Here is a 22815-nt window from a genome sequence, read left to right as displayed (position 1 = left end):
AGGGAAACCGTCATATCACGATGAAGAGATTTTTATAATATCAATATTAAGATTTTTACTTACTCATGTAAGAAACCTTAGTGACACATTATTCAATATTCTTGTGAGTGCTCTGGCAGAATCACTACATTCCTGCGATGTCTTACTGACTGTCCTGTTGATGTGTCTCTCTGCTTCTGCTACAAGCTTCCTGCGGTTCTGATTCAACTACTGCTTCTGTGGCTAATACGACATGGACACTCTAAAAAAGATTAAAGTTTCTGACCAAGGATGATCCTTACTTGAGTGGATATTTTCACCTACATGGCGCACATTGGTTCCTAAAAAAACTGCTGCTTTAATCGATTTAAAATAAACATCTTTTCTTTTCTGCACATTAAGCACTGCTTACTTCTACATCTGTATACTGACTTACAATCTCAATATCTAGATGCTTTGATTCATTTCTCAATTAAATATAGGTAGATAGATAGATAGATAGATAGATGTGTCAACAGTGGCAGATTGGCAGTGCAGGGACTTGAACCCTGATCCTCCTATCCACAGTCCAGAGCCATAACCACTTGAGCCACCACTGGTTTGTTTCCTGGTGCGTCATCATGTGATCTTAGTTAGTTTTTCCTTGGCACAGTCTTGCTCATTATGGATCTAAATCTACATCCAGATGTCTGTAAATCTGCTTTGTGACTGTGTGGTGTTAAAGGCACTATACAAATGCAAACGAATTCAATGCAATTTATATCACTGTTCATGGTAAAAGCCTGATTGTTTGAGCCACATAACTGAACATTACTGTTAAAGTTGTGCTGTTAATGTCCCAGGTTCATTCATTCATTCATCTTCTACCGCTTATCCGAACTACCTCGGGTCACGGGGAGTCATCGGGCATCAAGGCAGGATACACCCTGGACGGAGTGCCAACCCATCACAGGGCACACACACACTCTCATTCACTCACACAATCACACACTACGGACAATTTTCCAGAGATGCCAATCAACCTACCATGCATGTCTTTGGACCGGGGGAGGAAACCGGAGTACCCGGAGGAAACCCCGAGGCACGGGGAGAACATGCAAACTACACACACACAAGGCGGAGGGGGGAATCGAACCCCCAACCCTGGAGGTGTGAGGCGAACGTGCTAACCACTAAGCCACCGTGCCCCCCAATGTCCCAGGTTTTGAAATAAAAATCCTTGTGAGTGATGTCACATGTGCCACATTATGGGGTGTTTATAGTGCTGAAAGCGAGAGAGAGAGAGAGAGAGAGATTCCATGTTTCTTCTCTAATTTATATGTGTGAATCTGAGTGGATGTGAGAATTACAAAAAAAAGGGTGACTACACATGTGAAGTTGAAAGAAGAAAAACTGACAGCATCAGGATAAATATAGACACGCACGCGGTCCTCTAATCATACCCAGCAGTGCAAACTTGACATGAAACAAACTGTCTGTTTTCAGCCTATTTTTCTGTCGGTAGTTAATCTAACTTCATCATCAAATCATGACCATTAATTCTAGTCACATTGGCTTTTAATGGTCCTTGAAAAGAGAGATTGGGCTGTAAACTGTATAAACTGCAAACTTTATAGTATCCACATGGGATCAGGTAGAGCATTAGGATGGGCCAGAATGGACACCACGTCAGAGTCAGGAGTAATGTGTCCACAGACACACACACACTCATACACACACTCAGAATATAGACACACATGCAGAGATGAGAATGTAATGCAGACAACTGCCATTCTCATGTCATGGATCTCTTTGTTACTAAACGATTCTGCTCATTCTGTCGTCAGTGAATGAACTGCGCATACACATGCATGCACATACACACACTTTAATCACATTAAGCCATAAGCCATATGCTCAATGCCTAGATTTAATAGACAGTAATGTGTCTAGTGTGTTGTTTGATCTCCACTAAATACATTCATGGCATTTAGCAAACGCCCTTTGTAGGCAAACATGAGTGAAATAGTAAACTTCTACTATTTACAGTAAAATTTAAAGTAATTTTTTTTTATTTAACTGAGTGTTTATGGTGCGAGCAGCCATGCTGATGTGGTGTCATTTGCTGAACTTCCGAATTACACAGCAGTATATTTAATTATATACGTACAGATCAGTCTGGCAACCAATCAGTCTGTGACTAGTATGTGGTGCGAGTGACCAGCAGAGGGAGCTGTTGCGGTGTTGTAATTTCACTGCTGTATTTTCACAGCTTTTAAAAATGGATTTTACCAAAGTTTTTAAAATAGACAGTTCTTAGCCTGTTAGGAACAGCTACAACACTTAATTACAAAATGTTATAAGTGTGCGTGTGTGTGTGTGTGTGTGTGTGTGTGTGTGCATGAAGAGGGCCAGGGACAGTTAATCTGCATTAAGAGATTAGCCCTGGACAGAACCAGAACGAGGCTGGCCATACTGACCAGAATTCACTGGGACAGAAAGGCTAATGGTCAGCCATAAGCAAATGTCCACCACAATTAACAGTAGATTTAAATGTGTGTCCATGGTTTCACATTGGATGTGGAATCCTGAGCTGTAATTGTTGTCTAGCCTTCCCCAGAGCTCAGCTACTATTTTCAGACTGCTGTGCTTGTCAAGTCAGAATCAGATTTGTGTGTAACCTGACACTCCGTGCACTGGACTCTTTGTTTAGCAAAATCAATCCCATTCAAGCGAGCAAAGAGGGGAGGAGGATGAGGATGAAGAGGGCTCATCTTTTGACAGCTGCAGTAAGCAGGATCTTACAGAAGTGTCCCTGGTGGGCTGTTTAGCCAGCTCCTGCTGCCTTCCCCCTAGAGTGAGTAGGGGGTAGTTGGGATAGCTGTGAGGTGGGTGAGAGGGCGGGAAAGAGGGAGGGGGGTTGAGCATTAGGACCACCCCCCAGGTCTTAGGAACCTGCAGCACTCTAACAAATGTGCAGTGCCTGACTGATCTTACAAGGCCTGCTATGAAGAGAGACAAGCCAGGCCTCCAGCGCCAGCCAGAAAATGGGCAATGCTCAGGCCCTGCCTCAGTGCCAGGCTTCAAAGCTGGGCAGCACTTGTAGCCCCCAAGCCGAGGGCAGCTTCCACCGCCAAATGCTGACCAGAGCTCACCAGAGACACGAGTCACTGTGGACCAATAAACCTGTTCTGAGATTGGCGGGTAGAGGAGAGCAGGAGTATTCGCTCAGACGCACTCAGTCCTGCCGAGAGAGGAGATCCAGGTCCTGCTTTTACTGTGAGTGCTTCAGATCCTGTTAGAGTGTTCTGGGTTTTTCACTAGAATAGCTGCAGTTTTATCTAAATCTTTTGATTTTCTTTTTGCCAACTTTGCAGTAGATAATTAACTAACTACTGTTGTACTATCTACTCTTAGATAGTATAATATCATTGAGTTGTAGAGGGTTTGTAAATACTGGTGAAGAGTTCAAACCAGTGTTATAAAATGAAGGTGAGAAGTTGAAATCCATGTTTTGCACCTGACCTGATGTCATGCACGTTAGTAGCTTTTTCAGACAGGCAGCTTGGTATTTCATTCACTCATAAACATTACATATTACATCTTTTCCTGTCCACAGCATACACATCATAACTTCTGTTACATTTCCGTATCATTCAGAAACTGCTTTTGAGATTTTATTCTGAAAACTGAAACTCATTATCATTCATGTCCTGATCATACGTTATGTTATTGCACAGTTATAATAAAGATGAATGTGAATTTCGTCGCTGTCGGGCGGAAACCTCGTATGTCCAAATTTGGTCAATTTCATATTTTTTCACATATCGATGCTATTGGTCAGTCCCCACGTGGGTCTGCTATTTTTACAAGTTATTAACCAATCTAAAGTCTTGAAAATAGCTTGAGCGCAAATCTCATAACTCCATTGGACACTTCAACTGTCCACCTCTTCCTCACTCCGCGAGAGAGATTCGCGGCATATTTCTCCTTAATAAGAGTACGAACGAATCGACACGTCTTCTGAGGTAAATGTCTTCAAAACACTGGGCTCAAAGAAAAAAAATCTTGACCCCCGCTAGTTCTGGTGCTCGTCTGAGGACAGGAATTTAGCGCAAGACAATCCACTGCAACGCGGACTAAACCCTGTGCACTGCAGATAAGGTACGGCGTTTTTTTAATTTCCTGAAAATAACGGTTTTGGAGATACGAGGATTCCACCCGACAGCGACGATTTGCAGATTCTAATCGTACATCTTAGAATTATAGTCTACAGACACAGCAGTGGTGAAAGATGTCCCAATTCTGATTGTAGCACTCATTATGAATACAATAAACCTTGTATGTGAGAATCCCGAGTTTCCAGTTAGATTAAACAGAACTAAACCGTGGAAATAATATATTTATATCTGTGGCATTTCTGCCATTACTGATTTTAATCAGTCTAACATTTGTGTGTTTGCTACTTTCTTAAAATATTGGTTTCTTTTTTTTTTCATCACTGCATCTGGTGTGAATGCTTTTGTCCCTTTACCCCTGCACAGATTGTCTCGATCTGACTTGCTGACCTTTACCCTTTAGAATGGTGCCGGAGACCCTCTAGTTTAACCCCTCCAAGGCCTTGTCCTATCCTCTTCTACATAAGGAGAGATTCATTCACTCACTCTCCAGTCAGAGGCGGTTTATTGATCTTTGATAGCAGCGCACATCGGGACTGGACTCTCGTGGCCATTCATGATTTAGTGCGTTCCCTTTCTCACTTAATGTGCAGTACAAAAGGTGAACCGTTCTTCACGTGTGGGTGAGAGAAATGGCTGTTTCATTGTGAGCTACTGGAGTGAGGTTAGAGATGTGTAAACTCTGGTTCCAAACGCTGGTTGGAAACACTTAATAAATATAAGTACTGTCAGGGGTTTTCCTCTAGCTAATGATAATTGTGCTAAAGAAAACTACATGAATATTTATGATAAATGTGATTCGTTGTTTATTCTGGGAGCCCATGACCGAACCTCATGTACACAAAGGTGATTATAGGCTGGTATGTATTAGAGGCGTAACTTTGTGTGTACCAAGCAGCAGCAACTCGAATGGGATTGTTCACATAATTGGCTGCATATTTTATCTACATCTGGAGGATTCAAATCAGTATCCACTAGATGGCACGTCAATGCTATAACATCCCTGTTCATCCGGAGTGCACATTGACGTTATATACACCAACAAACTCTGACCTTACATTCAAAAACCTATAAATCTCTAAAATGAAGAAGACCTGTACGCAAAACAGGGCTATCTGTCCGTTTGAAAGCTACACGAGTTCTGTAACTGTAACTGATTAGTATTTCACCTCAATAATGGTTTAGATCAGTACATATATGATATTTAAAACACAACAATAGTTTGTTTAGTCAGTCACGATCCTTGTGTCACGTTGCACTGTACTGGAGGTGTAGCATTAGTTTCTGCAAGCTTTCACAAGTGCAGGACTGCAAGATATGTACAGCAGCCATCTTGTTTACACATAGTCAAAAGCTTGTATACTTCAGCCTTGTCCTGACCTAGTTTCCAAGAGAGCATTATCTCTGTGACCTGTAATAAGTTGATAACTAATGTACATAAATAGCAACATGTCCTGAAGTGATTTATTCCGCTAACACTATAGCCTTTTTGGTAATGCTAACAAATTTGTATTGATTTAAGAATAGCACATCGTACATTTTATCCATCAATAGTGCTGTTTAGTGTTGTGGAACTACTTTAAAGTTGTGGTCCTGTTTTGTTATTTCTTTTGAAATATTTTAATTCATTTATTTATTTTGCAGCTTGTCATGCTGCTAAGAAAAGGGAAAGTGCAACGACCTCCAGCCTGAATGGGAACGTGAACGGAAACATAGTCATAGCTTAACCTCTTCTGCAAAGTGCTGACAGAGTCGATGTAGATAGTCGGTATGGTAATCCTATTTTATTCCGGTTGAATGTGCGGACAGGGCAGCGCTGTGTGTCTGTCTCACACTAGTCTGAGATAATACACTGTGACAAGGCAAGATGCTGCTCAGCTCCTCACTGTAGTTTGTTCTGAATACACCAGCTTTCCAGTGGGCTTAATACTGACAGTCAGCTCATGCTTATGGACACTTGTCACATTTCCACATTACTTCTAAGTATATGTCCTGGACTATTTGTGTGTGTGTGTGTGAGAGAGCTTGATGGTTTTAGACCCAGACAAGGTGTTTTATCGATTATCTCTAAGCCCTTATCAGGTATTCCGACACTTGCAGTATCTCTCAGGGGAGGACAAACAGGACACGGATTTTCTTTGTGAATCAGGGATGGAAAACAAATTCTTATACAATTCCAAAGGGCTTTACTCTCTTTTGAGCACATCTGTTGCACATTATTAACCACTCATATTAAATTTCTTTGACTTTCAATGATCATAAAATGTTTGCTTCCAGAGGACCAGCTAATGTCTCAACTGGGAAGCACGATTCCAGACTTTTCAGACTTTTCATTGTGGCACTATATCTTTTCTATTGCTATTAATGGGAAAGTGTGTCCATTGAATATTAGAAATCAGTATAGTATAAACGTCCTAGCAAAACTGAGACGCTGAATCTTTCACATTTGTAACACTCTAGCACTAAAGAATCGGGTTGACTTGTGAATACAGCGACTGGATTTTTCTAAGGGATCATGAGCATTGGTGTTAACCAGTGACTAAGACTCCAGGCTAAGAACTTTCGTTATCATCATTAGCCTACTGATCCTGATCCAGATGAGATGGGGAGAAGGATGAGAAGGGCGGCAGCCTGCAGTGTCGCTTTCACAATTTACCCCATCACCCCTTCACTTCACCTTTGTCTTGTTTAGGGTTTAACCATTTATACATAATGATGGGCAGTCTTTGCTATTCAAGTGATAGTGAGCTTAACCAGTAGAAGTGAAACTGCAGCACTGATCTCTTCATGTTGTCCCGTGTGGCAGTGCAAGGCTCCTGGGCAGGGTGTGGAGGAGGGTAGGTACACTTCAGCAATCAGTCGTCTTTCCTATTGTTGGTGCCAGGCTTAAACTGTGAGAGGAGTAGTGGGGGAGTTCTGACCCCTTACCGGGAAAGGCTGAAAAGAAATTCCTGGTCTTTTGCTTTGCCTGACTAACTCTTGCAGTTTTGGTTAAGCACCATAACAAAAGTGTATTGTTGCATGGTGCCTCCTGCAGCCTCTCACCATGCTCCATATCCCCTACTGGAAACAGGGTCAAGACAAAAGACAAAGCAAGCTTGAATTTTACCTCCCTCACCAAGGACAGGTGGAGTTCCACAATCTGGACAACCTCACTCGTACTCTTCAACTTTTTTTTTCTTCCCTCTGTTTCCGTTCCTGTATCCATCTGATGGGATGTGTACATGTGATACTGGTAGGCATCTGTTAACTAGTAAACATTGTCAAGTCCTTTTGGTGTTGAGCAAAACGATGCTGCATAATGGCATGTCACCATGAAAACAACCAGTCCGTCAAAGATTTATTCAAAAAAAATTAAATAAATAGTAACTAAGAAATGAATTCAATAAATAATTGATTTAATTTAGGGCTGTCAACAAGCAGACCCAGCACCGGATTAAAATAACTGAAAAAAATTGTTCTCAAGCTCATAATTGTATTTTAAAAAATATAACTCCAATTCTAGTCATCATCGTGAATCATTACAGCTTCTGTAGCCGATACTCTGCTGTGGTTTCTCCAGCCACATGCATTTGTGTATGATTATTAAATGTGAGTTGAATACCACTGGTCTAATAGTGATTTCACACTGCTGGTGTGATCATGGCGTTTCTTTATTAACTGCTTTTGTCTCTGGGTTACTTTATTGTAGTTTGCATGATTAGTATTAAGGTGTGTAGTAGTAGTCTATACAGCGTGATGCACAACTTTGGAGGACAAAACTGCAAACTGCATCAATACATTTTAATGTTATTGACGTTAACATTGCAGATATTTCCTCCCAAATCCCACTCCAACCCATCAGATACTAAACATTAACCCATCCTGAGACATTCAGTAGCATCTTGTGAGCTAATAATTCTGTAATTGCATTTTTTTTTATTGCCATGTGGTTGGTAAGCTGTCCATGGGTTAATTAATACACGCGTTAGTTTTAATCTTGCTCCAATGCTAACTCTGTCACCTACTCCCACTCCATCATGGTTAGCGTGAGCCTAATCAAGTCCTTCTGGCCTGGTTTATTTAGTTACAGCTCTGATTGGACCTCCTCTTCCATTACAGCTTCAATAATCGAGTTGTGCTTGGCAGATAGGTCTTCCTGATGTACATAGGATTTAAAGTCATTTTATTTGAAGGAGTGTCAAGCAAACACAGCAGCTGGGTTCAGATCCCTGGGACAGATGGCATCCACTTTACCGCTAATCTTGTGTCAGGGCAGAGATCCAGAATAAATCAAATGGTTTTCAGAATTGCACTTGTTTGTGGCAGTAGACATAGATGGTGATTCATTCTTTACCCATCTTATCCTACTTCTAACCTGTTTACTGTAAGCAGGTTCCCCTCCCTCTATTGTTCTTTATCAGTAAGATAAGATGATGTTTGTTCTGGATTTATTTAGAAGTCACACTGCCCTCTACTGGTCATCAGTATATTTACATTTATGGCATTTGGCAGGCACCCTTATCCAGAGCGACTTATGTTTTTTTATCTCATTTTATACAAATAAGGGTTAAGGATCCAGCACTGGCAACTTGGAGGACTTGGGATTCGAGATCACAACCTTCAGTAGTCCAACATGTTAAACAAATCCCCAAAATAGAATAGAAGCCTTTATTTTGTCACATATACATTACAGCACAGTGAAAATCTTTCTTTGCTTATCCCAACTTTGGAGGTTGGTGTCAGATATGACACAGCACCACTGGATTAGTGAGGGTTGGGGGCCTTGCTCAGGGGCCCAACAGTGGCAGTATGGCAAGGGCTGTGCTGTGAACCCCAATCAACCGATCAACAACCCAGAGCCTTAGCCACATAGCAGTGATGACGCAGAATTTAAGAAATGTACACATCATTCACATTGTCACATTTGTGTTCTCTGACTGTCATGATGACTTAAGAACTTCACTACTGAGAAACTCTGAAGCAGCTGAAGCTATTCGCACTCTTGGGCACAGGGTTTAGTTTTTATGGCACCAATAAAGACAGACACAAGGTGTCAGGTGGTTCTGACATGTACAGTGTGTATTATTGATCAGGTTTTCCCAAGCCCAGCTTTCACCTAAATGCCATTAGTCTAGAGGTCAGAGAGGGTTAATTGACTTGTGCAGGCGACTGTCTCTGGGGCATAGAGAAGCATGGAGTGGATTATTATGGACCTGCTCTAAATTGCATTGTGAATGAGAGGTGACTAATTATAGAAAGTGTGATCTCTGCTAACTAGCTTGGGAGGCTTTGTTTACCTGCTTTACCTGGACACACCAGTAAACCTTTTTAAGAAGTTGCCCTGGTTGTGATTGGTATAAAAACTATACTATTGTAAGATTTTGTTAATAATACAAAGCTTGAAGATTTTGCTATTACTAATTCACACTCCTCTGATCGGGGATTCATCATTTCATTAATAAATTGCTGTTTATTGGGGTAGGACCAGGATTTGAATAAAGTGTGCTAAAAGAGATAAAAAATGGATGAAGACTAAAGGATATGTTGGGTAAAAAGATATTTGGGGGTATTTTGCCATCAAATAAAATGGGACAAGTGGTGTGTTTTTAAGTGGTGCTTGTTATTCTCTCCTGCTAATGGACTAGTATTGCCATGACAACATCTCCTTCAGGCCAGCCAGCCCAGCCCAGTAAGTTCATTAGGATGGCACAGAGCTACACACACACACGCACACACACACACACACACACACACACACACACACACACACACACACACACACACTGGAGGCTCTGGAGGTTGAGCTCACTACTGCTATAAGAATGTATACTATTGATAACTGTAAGCACAACACCCTCCACCACCATCATCATCATCATCTTCATCAAAACACCAGTCGAGGGAATATCTTTTGAAAGAATGTTATTCCTCCCTCCAGTACAGGTTGAGAGAAGCTGTCTAGAATGTTCAAGCTGTCTGATCATCTGGTATATCTTGTAATTTTCCTTGTAGCCAAAGGTAGTGTTCGTGCTGTTAGTCACTAGGTGGCGCCAGTCTTCAGAGAAATGAAAAAAAAGACCCGTCCCTTTAAGATCAACCTGCTTTGGCTATGACTGAATCACTGAGGTTTGGGTGTTAACTGCTCTCTGTGCATTGTAGTTATATTTTTGGTCTAAATTTAATACTACTCTATACAGACGAATGTTTCTTATACATATATAGGATATTATTATTTACAATTTAATTCTAGTTAAATATTCTTCATTTAAATTGTAAAATTGTTTCAACAATGTCAACATACGTAAAGCATTCAACACTGCAATAAAGCCCTTTACACCTTGCTACACACTTTCGAAGGCAGCATGGGGGTATTGTTATCCTGAGCCTCCAACTGAAGATGCAACAGCTGTGCTGTCACAGCTCACGACTCCACACGTCTAGCTGTTAGGAAGCACCAGCTGAAGCATTCGTTTACTTTATTTGCTAAGACGTCCGGCTCTGTCGCGTTACTGAAAACCACTAGGTGTTAAATTGAACTGAAATGAATCTCATGGCTGAATAAACCGTATTGGATCAGCAGTAAACTGAGCTGAATTGAATAATCGTTCGCTTCATTCTTTTGTGCTTGGGTCTGATCACAAATTACGTTTTGAGGTGTCTATTCTACGGTTTGAAAGATTTATTCACACCCCTATAAACAGGGTTGTGTATAAGAAAGTGAATAAGATTACAATATAGACAGCATTTTTACAACAATGAATGAATGTAGAAATATTGCTGTGCTTGCTGTTCATGTTATTCCACATATTTATTTCAGCAGCACTATGAGTCCTCTGTGTACTTATCATTTACACAAAACTGTGCTTTGGGTTTTATACATAATACAGGAACGAGGAACAAGGGAGGCTTTTAACTGCTCTATTTGATCAGTGTATTAATGACACTCCTCTGGGAGCTACTAGGGAACAGATGAAAGTTATCAGATCTGGCACTTTCCTTTGTTGCTGTATGTTTATTTCTCTGCAGTTCGGTCTCTCTGAGATGGCTCATTAGAGAGTAAGTGCTGTTGAAGGAGTGTTTTTAAAGCACTTCTTTTATTACCACCACCTCATAAGGTGCCAGGACTTATAAACACTTATAAATGTTTAAAGCGTCTCTGATGAAATTGGAGGTTTAAATGAAACTGTCAGAGATAGCATAAAATCTTGTTCAAAATAATAATAATAATATTAATAATAATAATAATAATAATAATAATAATAATAATAATAATAATAATAATAATAATAGAAGTAATTCTTCTATTCTATTCTGTTCTATTCTATACCCTTTGAGAGTAGTAAAGTTTATTAATCATTAAAAAGCACCTCATTAATATGGCATTAAGGGTCTGTAGTGTTGGCATTGCAGCTCTCCTGAAGATCTTCACCGTTAAAGCTGAGTGTGGACGGAGCTTAGACAGACCAAGGACTACTGTAGAGACAACAAGATAGTTATCGCTTGTGTATTGTTATACAGCATACATGCAGTTGGGTGTGTGTGTGGGGTGTGTGTGTGTTTAGTATCAGTGTGCTCTGGTTAACTAATGAAGTGACGAGCTCTGTCTCAGTGGGACATCCTGGTGTCATGGAGTTTCCACAGCAGCCGTGACTCAGGTGTCTCTGTGGACACGATCAGCTTCATTCACGTCATGTAAGAAAAAGAGAAAAGAAAAAATATCAACTGGGAAATTGTATTCACGTCGACCTACAAAAACTGATTTACAGTATTTTTTATTAGTTTAGTCAATTACAAAGACAAATTTCACCGCCTGATTTAGTTCTGTTAAAGATGAGAACGCAAGCTGCTGACGTGTTACAAAGTCTGCTATGTGATCGTAAATGCAACCAGCATTTTTCCGAACTAAAAAAACAGCATGTTTTTCTGCTTTTCAATTAGTGAGACGTTTTCCTGTCTTACCAAATTTTCCCACATGATATGAAAGCTTTATTATTAGAAAAGATAAGTGTGTGTGTGTGTCCAAGATCTTTGTTAGCGTATTTCCACTGAGAGGAGTGTAGACAGCAGCTGTGTATGTCACTTTCAGTCAAGAGAAAAGTCTGATTGATGGTTACATGAGAATTAATCATAATCTCGTCATTGTTTTTGAGTCATATCACTGTTTCTACATTACAGATGATACAGACCAGGTTATTGTTGACTGGGAATGTCATCTTGAAGCAGTAATCTTAAAGGAAGGAGGAGTCGCATTTACACAAGCACACAAGCATATATATCTTCACTGTTGAGGGTTCAGGTCCCAGGTGAATAGCCAGGCGTGTGTCCTTGAGCAAGGCACTTAGCCTAATTCACCCGCCTCTCATCTCATCTAATGCAGTGTAGAGCCTCAGTGCTCTTCCTACACAGCTGACTCTAAGAAATACGATCATCTAGGACACATTCAAAGCTATAGAACATTTATTTATTTATTTATTTTTCAGCTGCTCCCTGTTCAGGGTCGCCACAGCGGATCACGTGGTCCGCATATTAGATCTGGCACAGGTTTTACGCCGGATGCCCTACCTGACGCAACCTTCCCATTTTTACCCGGGCTTGGGACCGGCACTGAGAGTTAACACTTCAGGGGTTGGGTTAGCCGGGGCAATGAGCTCGCGAGATCCTGCCGCTGGACCACCTAGGGGTTGTAGCTATAGAAAATGAATTGGGGTAAATTATATTAAGGCGGTGCTTTCTGGGTTTGGGTTAATAGATATGAATGTTTCTGGTTAGTGAAGTTTTCACACTAATTATCAGTCTCAATATAAAGACTAGCCAACTCTTCAGATTTGCCCTTGGGACTGAAAATAATCATTCTTTGGAATCTAGGCTAGGAGATATACACGATGCTAAAAATGCAATGTCAAGACGCATGTTATCTCTTGCTGTTATTCACTTGCTGTGTTGATGTATAGAGGTTGTGTGTCTTTTGTGTCTTTTTGGCTTAGACTGTCTTTTTGGTTTCCAGTCTGTAATAAATATAAGAAACCTCATCAGAGGTTTCTTAAACTGAAGAAATGAGTAGGTTAGTGTCAAGCACTAAAAGTCCTGCTGGTCACGATAGCTCAAACCTGCATGTAAAGTAAGATGTAAAGTAAGAGTGTTGTAAACAGTTGGTGTTACTGATGATTCCAACAAACTAACCAGAAGGAGGAATTATATTTGTACAGCAAATTCCCCACAAGAATCTACATGATGTAACGATTCAGCTGTTAAACCAAAGAATGTGGTAGTGTTTTGATGGAAAAGGACACAAACCCCCCCCCCCCCCCCCCCCCCCCCCCCCCCCACACACACACACACACACACAGGCCCTGAATTCTGCCAAACACTAAAGAAACTAAGCTGACGATTTAACCTCCTTAGTTACTCCACACCATGACTCCAGTGACTCCATGGAGAAACAGTCGCTGTGTGACGGAGATACATTACCAGTTGCCCAAGTCGTTTGTAAAGGAGCATTTTGGTCATTACATGGTCATTAGATTTGTGTCATTACATGGTCATTAGATGTGTGAGGGCCTCTGTTGTTATTTTATAGCTGATTGTAATTCCTGTTAACAAAAGAACACTGATTCTATCAGAATTGCCTTTCACACACATTTACAAGAACCAGCATGACTTTAGCATGAGCGACTTGTTATATTTTGACATTATTCTGTGTGTGTGTGTGTGTGAGCGTGCGAGTGTGTGTGCGCAAGTGTGCGTGTGCTCGAGTGTGTGTGTGTGAGAGAGTGCACATACACGATCCTAAACTCAATTTTTAAATGAATGCCATAAGAATTCCACAGTGCAGGTGCTCTTTCTCTGCTCTTTTGTTCTCTTTTCCTCTCTTCCCCAAAGCCTTTCTCTCTTTGTTTTTCTCACAGGTGTGGCACTTTCGGTGATTAAAGTCACTTCAAAGTGACTTTGCTTCTTTCCACTTCTGATTTTTTCCCCCCTTGCTTTTAACACCACGCCTTTATCCTGATTGTGCCATAAGTACATATACATATATATGGCTGTTTCTTTGCGATACTTGTTTCCTCAACACCTGGTGTGTTTTGCTGGTGCGTGTAGGTTCCTGCTCCTCGGCATGGTGGACGTTCAAGTCTTCAAGTCATGCTCATCTGAGATGCATGCTCTTAGGATTCCCACTCTTCCCCATGAATGCCTTCACAGGGAGGCCCAGGCCTTTTATTCTGCCCTGAGCTATTGTCATTTACACACACACACACACACACACACACACACACACACACTGCAGCAGATGCTGAAAAAACTCACAGGACAAGATTCTTAAAATACAAGTTCACCCACAGCTTTTTCAGCTAGTTTATGTTTGCATTCCCATGCACTCACTTTCAAGTAGTTTAAGCCACATTCACTCTCACTTTCTTCTTCAGAACACAAAACACACTTCATCTGCCGACAGGTTTCAGCATCAACATCAAATCCCAGGAATACAGAGTAAATTCAGTGAAATTTGTTTGATAGTACATGACTTGCTTTTTTCTTTTTTAATTCTTATGCATTTTCTCTTTCTTTCTCTTTCTCTCTCTCTCTCTGTCTCTCTCTCTCTCTTTTTCTCTCTCTCTCTCTCTCTCTCTCTCTCTCTCTCTCTCTCTCTCTCTCTCTCTCTCTCTCTCTCTCTCTCTCTCTCTCTCTCTCTCTCTCTCTCTCTCTCTCTCTCTCTCTCTCTCTCTCTCTCTCTCTCTCTCTCTCTCTCTCTCTGGTCTTCACTCTGATGGTTGCTGTGATTCTTACATTCTTACAAAGAAACAAGTCAGCCGTGAACATGGAACTGACGTGAGCTTTAAGAAACAGGCAACAAATGACTGAAAAGAGGAAAGAGATACGAGAAGGACTTTGCCAGTGTGACCTCCTGTTTACATGCTTAGGGTGTGTTGGAGGTGGCTGGGTGTTGCTTTAGCTGTCGCTTGTGTTCACTCATGTGAATCTGTGTCAAAGCTACATGGGAAAGCAGCCCTATGGTCAAGTCATTAGGACTCACTTTGAAGACATGAACATAGTCGGTGCCTCTCGTTCAGCAGAGTAATACGAACAACATGATCTGTGCTGTAGTATGATTATGTTTCTATGTGGCTTAGTTAATAACAGAACGCCAGGTAGTAGATCAAATCATCATTCTAAATAACTGTAAAAACTGGGATTATTTCTCAAAGACATACTAAAAAGTCTTTTTCATTCAATTCAATTTATTTGTATAGCGCTTTTAACAATTCCTACTCTCTCAAAGCAGCTTTACAGAAGTATGGAAACAGAAGAGAGAGGAAAATATATATATATGTATATTTCCTATATATAGGAAAATATACATATATATATATGAAGAAGAATAAAAAAATGCATAAAATAAATAAATTAATATATACAATTAAAGTTTAAAATTAATTAAAAAATATTAACTTAAAATTTATGATACTATATACTTATCCTTATCCCTATCCCTAATGAGCAAGCCGGAGGCGACGGCAGCGAGGAAAAACTTCCTGAGAGGATATGAGGAAGAAACCTTGAGAGGAACCAGACTCAGAAGGGAACCTCAATAATGTAAATAATGTCCTTTCTACAACAGTTTATAATAATGCACCCGAGAACTCTTCAGCACAGACCTGATTGAACTGCATCAAAACTTTGTTTTATATATATATATATATATTTTCCAGTGTTTGTGTTTGTTACTCCAAATTTTTCTTTATTAGTCTGTAAAAAAAATTATAGTATAAAGTACACACATTTTATTTCAAACCATTAAACCAATCAGATTAGGTATATGGTGTATGGTGTATGGAGTATGGAGTAGGTATATGGTGAAAGAGCTAGCCATTTAAATAACTGCTAGTAAAGTAGCTGGCGTTTGCCTGAGAGAAAATTAAATGGGAATTATTAGACCTTTATCAAAATAAATATAATAGATAGTGAATAGAAAGATAATGCTACATACAGAGAGAATGATGCAACAGATTTATGTGCATGTGTATTATTTATGTGTAATTACGAGAGCCCTGCTCTCTAGATGTGATGGATGGCATAGTCTTTCTCCCTATGTGGCATTTGTTTTAGCAAACCTTCTCTGTCCTGTTGGTTTTACAGTGAAATAACACAAGCACCTGTCCTTAAACCATCTCTGTTATCACACGTGCACGTGTTAATGTCTCTGTTACTGCTGCATGAGGACAACAGTGCTACTGACTAGGAACAAATGTAAAAGCAAAAAAACTAAACATAAATATAAGAAATCTTAAATCAGTGTTTATTATAATATTATACCTTAGAGGCAATGAGGAAAAGGAGTAAGGGAAGTGCAGAGAGAAAGAACAGCAAGGTGTAGAGGAGCCAGTAAAAAAAAAAAAAGACACCTCACAGTCTCTTTTCACACAGATGCTGTGCTGGAGCTTGTTCAGGAAACCAGCAAACCTTTTTACAGTAATCATGTCTATGTACTGGTTTGAGAGTAGAACCACTACATAGTATTTAAGCATTTTCTAATACACAGCTTAATATAATTACTACTCACAAAGCAGCTTTACAGAAATCTGGATCTAACTTTTACATTTTAATTAATTGATAATATCTTATTCACACAATATTATTATTATTATTGTTATTATTATTATTTATTTATTTATTTTGTAGTAGTAATAATAATAATAAAATTATTATTTGTATTAATTATTTTAATTAATTTATTTATTAAGAGTCTCTCCTAAGCGGGTGACATCACCACGTCTTGTTGGAACCAAATAAAGTTTATATTTATCCTATTTGACAGACGCTCTTATCCTGAGTGACCTACAGAAGTGTATCAGAAAATACACCTGATACTGGTTCACTAGGTCACACACTAACAAAATCATCAGTCTAAAAACTCAACCCAAAAGCATTGTTAGAATCAGTGACTTCTAGGGGGCAGTTCATTCCACCACCCAAGGTGCCAGAACTGAGAAGAGTCCTGATGCCTGCCTTCACTGTACCCTGAGAGACGGTGTGATCAGTCAAGCAGTGCTAGAGGATTCTCACAACCAGACAGTTTGAGGATCGGTATCAGAACCGGAAGCAGATTTTTTTTCAGGTTGTGGGATCAGAAGGTTCGCACTGAATCGTGTCAGTGTTGGCTGGTTATTGATGAGCAGTGAAAATAGAGGTTTGTGTGTTCATGTGAAGCGTTTGTTAAGAATTTTTGACCCATATAACGGGTTGGGGATGTAGCGATACGAGCAAAATAATGTCTCTGTGTGACTTTCTGCTTGCCATCAGATTTATGTATATGTTTAAGCCCTGTCTACATATTTCATATGTATAAAAACATAACAATCAATGGCTTTATGAACCTTCTAGTGACTGCAAACTCAGTATGCCTCATTTATGTCTGACCTTGTCTGCTCCTGGACACACACACGAAGGCTTACATATACTGTAAACACACAATAATCATGTGTCTAATCCTCCAGTTTGAGGCCATGTTGGAGTGAGCAAAGAACAATAGCGTGTTAATTACAGTACCCTGTGCCCGAGCCAACGAATAGTGTACACGTGCCAGATAACAGGAAACATACCAATGAGCCACAATCAGATGGAGATTCAAATGGAGAATACAAATCAATTCATTCCCACTTCAGTTCAAACACATTCAATAGAATAATACAACTACTTTTAGTTCAGTAAGTAACTAATATTAATAATTATTTTATTTTTTTGAATTTTTGAATTTTAATTCATAATTTTGCTACAGTTAATACACAATAATCATAATTAGAGATAAACCAACAACGACAGTACTGCATGATTTAAGTTTTAATAAGAACAGGGAGATCCGAGCCTGCGATCTGGAACAAGCAAGGACGTGTTCAGTACAGAGTTAAAAGTGTCTCTGTTTCCATTTGGTGTTGAGATGAAAGAAAGCCCATGCAGACACTCTCACCCACTGACACACTTCCCTCCACATTACCTCCATGCACTTGTTACACACCAGTCAAGTAAAGAAGCCTTGTTTTTACAGAGTCCAAAGCCAGCGAGGCAGACATGGGCTGTGTGTGTGTGTGTATCGGTGTTGTGTTGGGGGAAGGGTGTCCTGAATGTTGGCTCTAATTCAACCATCATTTGCAGCTCCATTCAGCTCCAGATTGAGGCTCCGATCGGCTCCTCCTGCCATTCACATCCTTCTGCACTCCCAACCCCCTCCAGCCTGCTCCTTCCCAATCAAAAGAAACAGGGTCACCATGAATGTCTGCATTATTCAGGGGGTGTTTAAGTGTGTGTGTGTGTGTGTGTGTGTGTGTGTGTGTGTGTGTGTGTGTGTGTGTGTGTGTGTGTGTGTGTGTGTGTGTACGATAGGCAGGATATAATATATATTATAGATTCAGTGGCCCTGTGCTAACACAGCAAGCCAGTTTATCAGTAGGAAAACCTCACCGTCTGTCATTAAGCAAAGCCTACATGTGCCAAAACATGCACATTTGTCTTACTATCCATCTGAGAACCTTCCATTAACATGATTATTTATTTAACATGAATGTCATGCTTACATCCGAGTCTAACTATAATCTCAGTAAACAAAAGGAAACCTTCCAGCTCTTTTACTTTAAAAAATATAATAATAATAATAATAATAATAATAATAATAATAATAATAATAATAATAATAAACGCATTCATAATCACAAACACAAATCCCAGAGGACAGAAATTAAAAAAGATTATTTTACATTCACTGTTAATTAAGCAGACGTCTTATTCCTTCAGAATCTATCCCAGGATTTATATCCTTTATATATGCTCACTGTAAAGAGTGTAACATAACACCGTTGTAGAGCCTACGTAGTTGTTGTGCACTACACAGTGTCTGTTGTTAATGTATGCTTTATATTGAATAGCAGGTAGAGCTAATGTTATAAACTATGTAAAGATAACATGTATGAATGCTGATAAATTTCTGAAAATCATATTGGCTTTACAACTGTAACCGAAAGGGAGGATGTACCACACAGACACACACACACACACACACACACACACACACACACACACACATCAGTAGAGAGAGTTCCTTGGTTACCAAAGCATAGATGAAAAGAAGAACCCTGATCCCCCAGGGTGTGTGTGGAAGGGAGGTAGTAGTGTTTCCCAGGGTTGGGCTGTGTGTGTGTGTTGGTAGGAGGGGCTGTGGATGTGCCTGTGGACTGTGATGTGATGGAGAGTAGTAGACAGTTCTGAGGGAGATGAACAAGGCAGCGTCGCTCGTCTGGCTTTCCTGATAACTAGGAAGCTGTGGCAATTACACACACATACACACACACCCACACACTGAAATAATGGTGTTCATCGGGACTTCGCTCAAGTCTATAATCAAATACTTCAAAAGGAAGGGTAAGGTGCTACTTGTCATTTATTATTAATCACTTGATCACACATGATATAATGTGTGTCTCTGTGTGTGTGTGTGTGTGTGTGTGTGTCTTCTCCAGCATGGCATTCGATGACTGTCAACAGCATCTGTAGTTCCCCATAGCAGTGTGTTTAGAGTCATATAGTAAAACAACAGAGTAATAATATAGAAATAAATACCACAAGACACATTTTTGAAAATAACTTTTCTTTCACGTGATCTTCTACAACACTTTGGAACTATGTTGGGTTTTACAGTTAGAGTTTTGGTTGCTGATTAGATGCTATGACTGTTTTTATTTTATCTTTTTTTTGTTTAAATACTTTTTGACGAAGTGTTTTTGCAACTGCAGTTTGTTCACGCAACTCAACAGAATATCTCCAAAGTATGGTGATGTCATTTTTCCACCTTATTATATGTCTGTGAGCAGATGTTATGGTGCACGTGGTTTTTATGCTGAGATACTTAAAACAAATAAATAAATAAAAGAAAAGAAATCAAGAGAAAGTCAAGAAAAAAATTATTCCATTGCCTTGATTTGTGTCTATCAATAATTTGCCTGCTAGATTCAGTGGTGTGTGTGAGACAGAGAGAGAGCGAGAGAGAGCTCAGGAGGATTATCAGGCCTCTGAATGGACTCTGGGAGCTCTGAGTTCAGACTGATGTGGAGATTGATGTTTAGGACAAAGCAGGTTTTGTGTGCTGCTGTGGCGGCCTGCTCTCCTTTCAGCGCCTGCACTCGGCTCACATTTGTCTCATTGTGGGTTTACTATTTTTGCAAGGACTTTCTGCTGACTTGTGTTTTTCTCTACATGCAAAACTTACACCAAAGCTCAGAAAGCATAATGAAATCTTTTGAGTTTATGAAGGCCAGCTCAATGCCCTCATACTCTCAAAAACTGTCTTGTGTTCCAGTTTATTTGGGATTCTTTGATCTCTATTAGAGCTAACTTGTAGCTAACTATTAGAGCTTCTTGTACACACACACACACACACACATAAACACAGGCACATACATGTTCCTCACCCAGTCCCGACTGCGCTTAGGCTGATGCTTTGATATTTATTTTTTGGGAATATCAAAAGGCTTATGATGTTCTTTGAAACTCATTCTTTCCCAGAACAGGTTGGTGTGTGTGTGTGTGTGTGTGTTTGTGTGTGTGTGTGTGTGTGTGTGTGTGTGCTTATCCTTGGTGCACTTATTAGAACCTGTGTGGGTTTGTTGATTCTTTGAAAAGCTCTCTCAAGCTCTCTCTCTCTCTCTCTCTCTCTCTCTCTCCCTCTCTCTCTGTGTGTGTATGTGTGTGTGTGTGTGTGTGTGTGTGGTCATGCAGTATGATGACAGAACCAGCTGCTCTTGATAATTGTCTTGTTTAGCTGTTCACACATTTAGCTGACCACTCTAAACACACACACACACACACACACACACACACACACACACACACACACACACACACACTCTAGTTATTTGCAGGACTACATGGAGCCTGAGTTTGTAGTATTAAAGATAGATGCAAATAATTCAGAAGCTACTAAAGATAGTTTCTTTCCCCACCAGTTTCTTTCATGTTGTCACTTAATCCTGCAGGTGATATAATCTGCATGGAGCCGTTTTATTACTACCCTCGATTTAAGGATTTGTTGTCACCTGATCTTGTGTGTTTGTGTGTGTGTGTGTGTGTGTGTGTGTGTGCTATTGCTGTACATACAACATATTCTCTTACTACAGTAGTCTATCAGCACATGATTTGAATAAACAACCCGTCTTCTCAACAACAAATCTCCCCCAGTTTCACATAAATCTGTGAATTAAAAAATAATCTGATCATATTCTAATATTCACACACTGATCATATCCTTTACTTTAAATCCCAGATAACGTTAGCTACATTTTATTTGTGGTGTTGTAGAGTATTGTAGAGTTGCTGATCAATCTTGCTGAGTAAACAATCTCTGCTTGTAACTACGCCAAGTTCCAAGTGGTTTAGTAAGTCCATTGTTTTAGAAGACACTACCAATGTAGGTATTTATAAAGCACAACGAAATGTTTGAAATTGAATTGAAATGTACCTTCATGGCGAAGACGTTAAACTGACTTGTCTAATCTGACTTGAACGCTCACGTCTCTTCACTACATACACTTGAAACAAATGAAGCGTCGTTAGTATTTTACGTTGCGTGTGTGACAGCTGTGATACCTCATATGGCTCCTGCTTTGCTTTCTACGCTCATTTTGACGTGCTCTGGTCTGCCACGCCTGCTGGATCATTCCACTAAACTGCAAACAGGTTTGCAGTAGCTACTGACCAGCAGTGAGAACTGATGTTTAGTGGCTGCTCACATAGCGCCTGTTTTAACAGCTTTCCTGTGTACTGTAAATGAGCTCAATTACCAACTGCATGGCACTCACTCAGTGCAAGAGTCTGACCGCTGTCTTACCCGACGCCTATTCGACTTCTTAACAGCCGGGTCGCACCTGTGACCCCCCCCACAGACTCCACAGACCTCCTCCTGTTTACTAAACCCCTGTTTCCTCTCTCACACACCCGACCACTTGCGTTTCTGCCTCCTTTCTTTAAGCGTGTGCATATCTTAACAGTAGGGTTCTTCCCTGAAACTTTTGCCCCCAGCTGCTCTTAATAGCCCATTTGCAGCTTTAACACACTTCTCTGTGCTTAGACACCACAGGACAAGTCGTTCAGGATCTCCTCCTCAAAAGGCGTGTTGTTGCATGAAGCCAACAGGGAAAGTGGGTTTTACAGCAAACTGTCATGCTGAGTTCACAGATGGACAATGTGAGCAGCATTTGGTGGCATGCTTTTTTGGATTTTCACTTGTCGTAGCTTGAGTTTTATTATGTGCAGTGTTGTCAATGTATTTTGTTGTATTGGCATATCTATAGAGATTGTAGATTTGGACACCTGTAGCTGCTTTTGCTATTGCTGAATGGACCAGATGATGTTATGGGTGATGATAAACATTCACGTCATTGATATCTTTTCGAAGATCTTTTTGTTTTTGTCTTTTAACCATTACTATGTGTTTGGTCCACAGCTGTGTCAAATCTGGATGAGGAGAGCAAGTGGACAGTTCATTACACGGCACCATGGCACCAGCAAGAAAATGTGTTCCTGCCCTCATCCAGACCTGCCTGTGTGGAAGAGCTGCACCGACAAGCTAAAGTCAACCTCAAAACAGCGCTCAGAGGTGAGATTCCAACACCAGAGCTTCAAACCGATTCATATAGCAATTGTTTTTCAGAATGAACCT

General features: G+C 40.2%; 1 protein-coding gene across 5 annotated transcripts in view; it reads left to right on the top strand.

Annotated features, from left to right (window-relative positions):
• The window catches only part of nhsl1b (NHS-like 1b), a 95952-nt gene that overhangs the window by 56949 nt on the left and 16188 nt on the right, over positions 1 to 22815 (top strand). For all 5 annotated transcript variants that reach the window (XM_060866374.1, XM_060866371.1, XM_060866373.1 and 2 more), the window contains exon 2: positions 22600 to 22752. In XM_060866374.1, the coding sequence (XP_060722357.1) occupies positions 22600 to 22752 (153 nt within the window). The remainder of the gene's footprint in view (positions 1 to 22599; positions 22753 to 22815) is intronic.

Source organism: Tachysurus vachellii, chromosome 3 (assembly GCF_030014155.1).
Source record: "Tachysurus vachellii isolate PV-2020 chromosome 3, HZAU_Pvac_v1, whole genome shotgun sequence".
Lineage (NCBI taxonomy): Eukaryota > Metazoa > Chordata > Actinopteri > Siluriformes > Bagridae > Tachysurus > Tachysurus vachellii.
The sequence above is the reverse complement of the archived record's forward strand: the minus strand, read 5'-3'. Positions and strand labels throughout refer to the sequence as shown.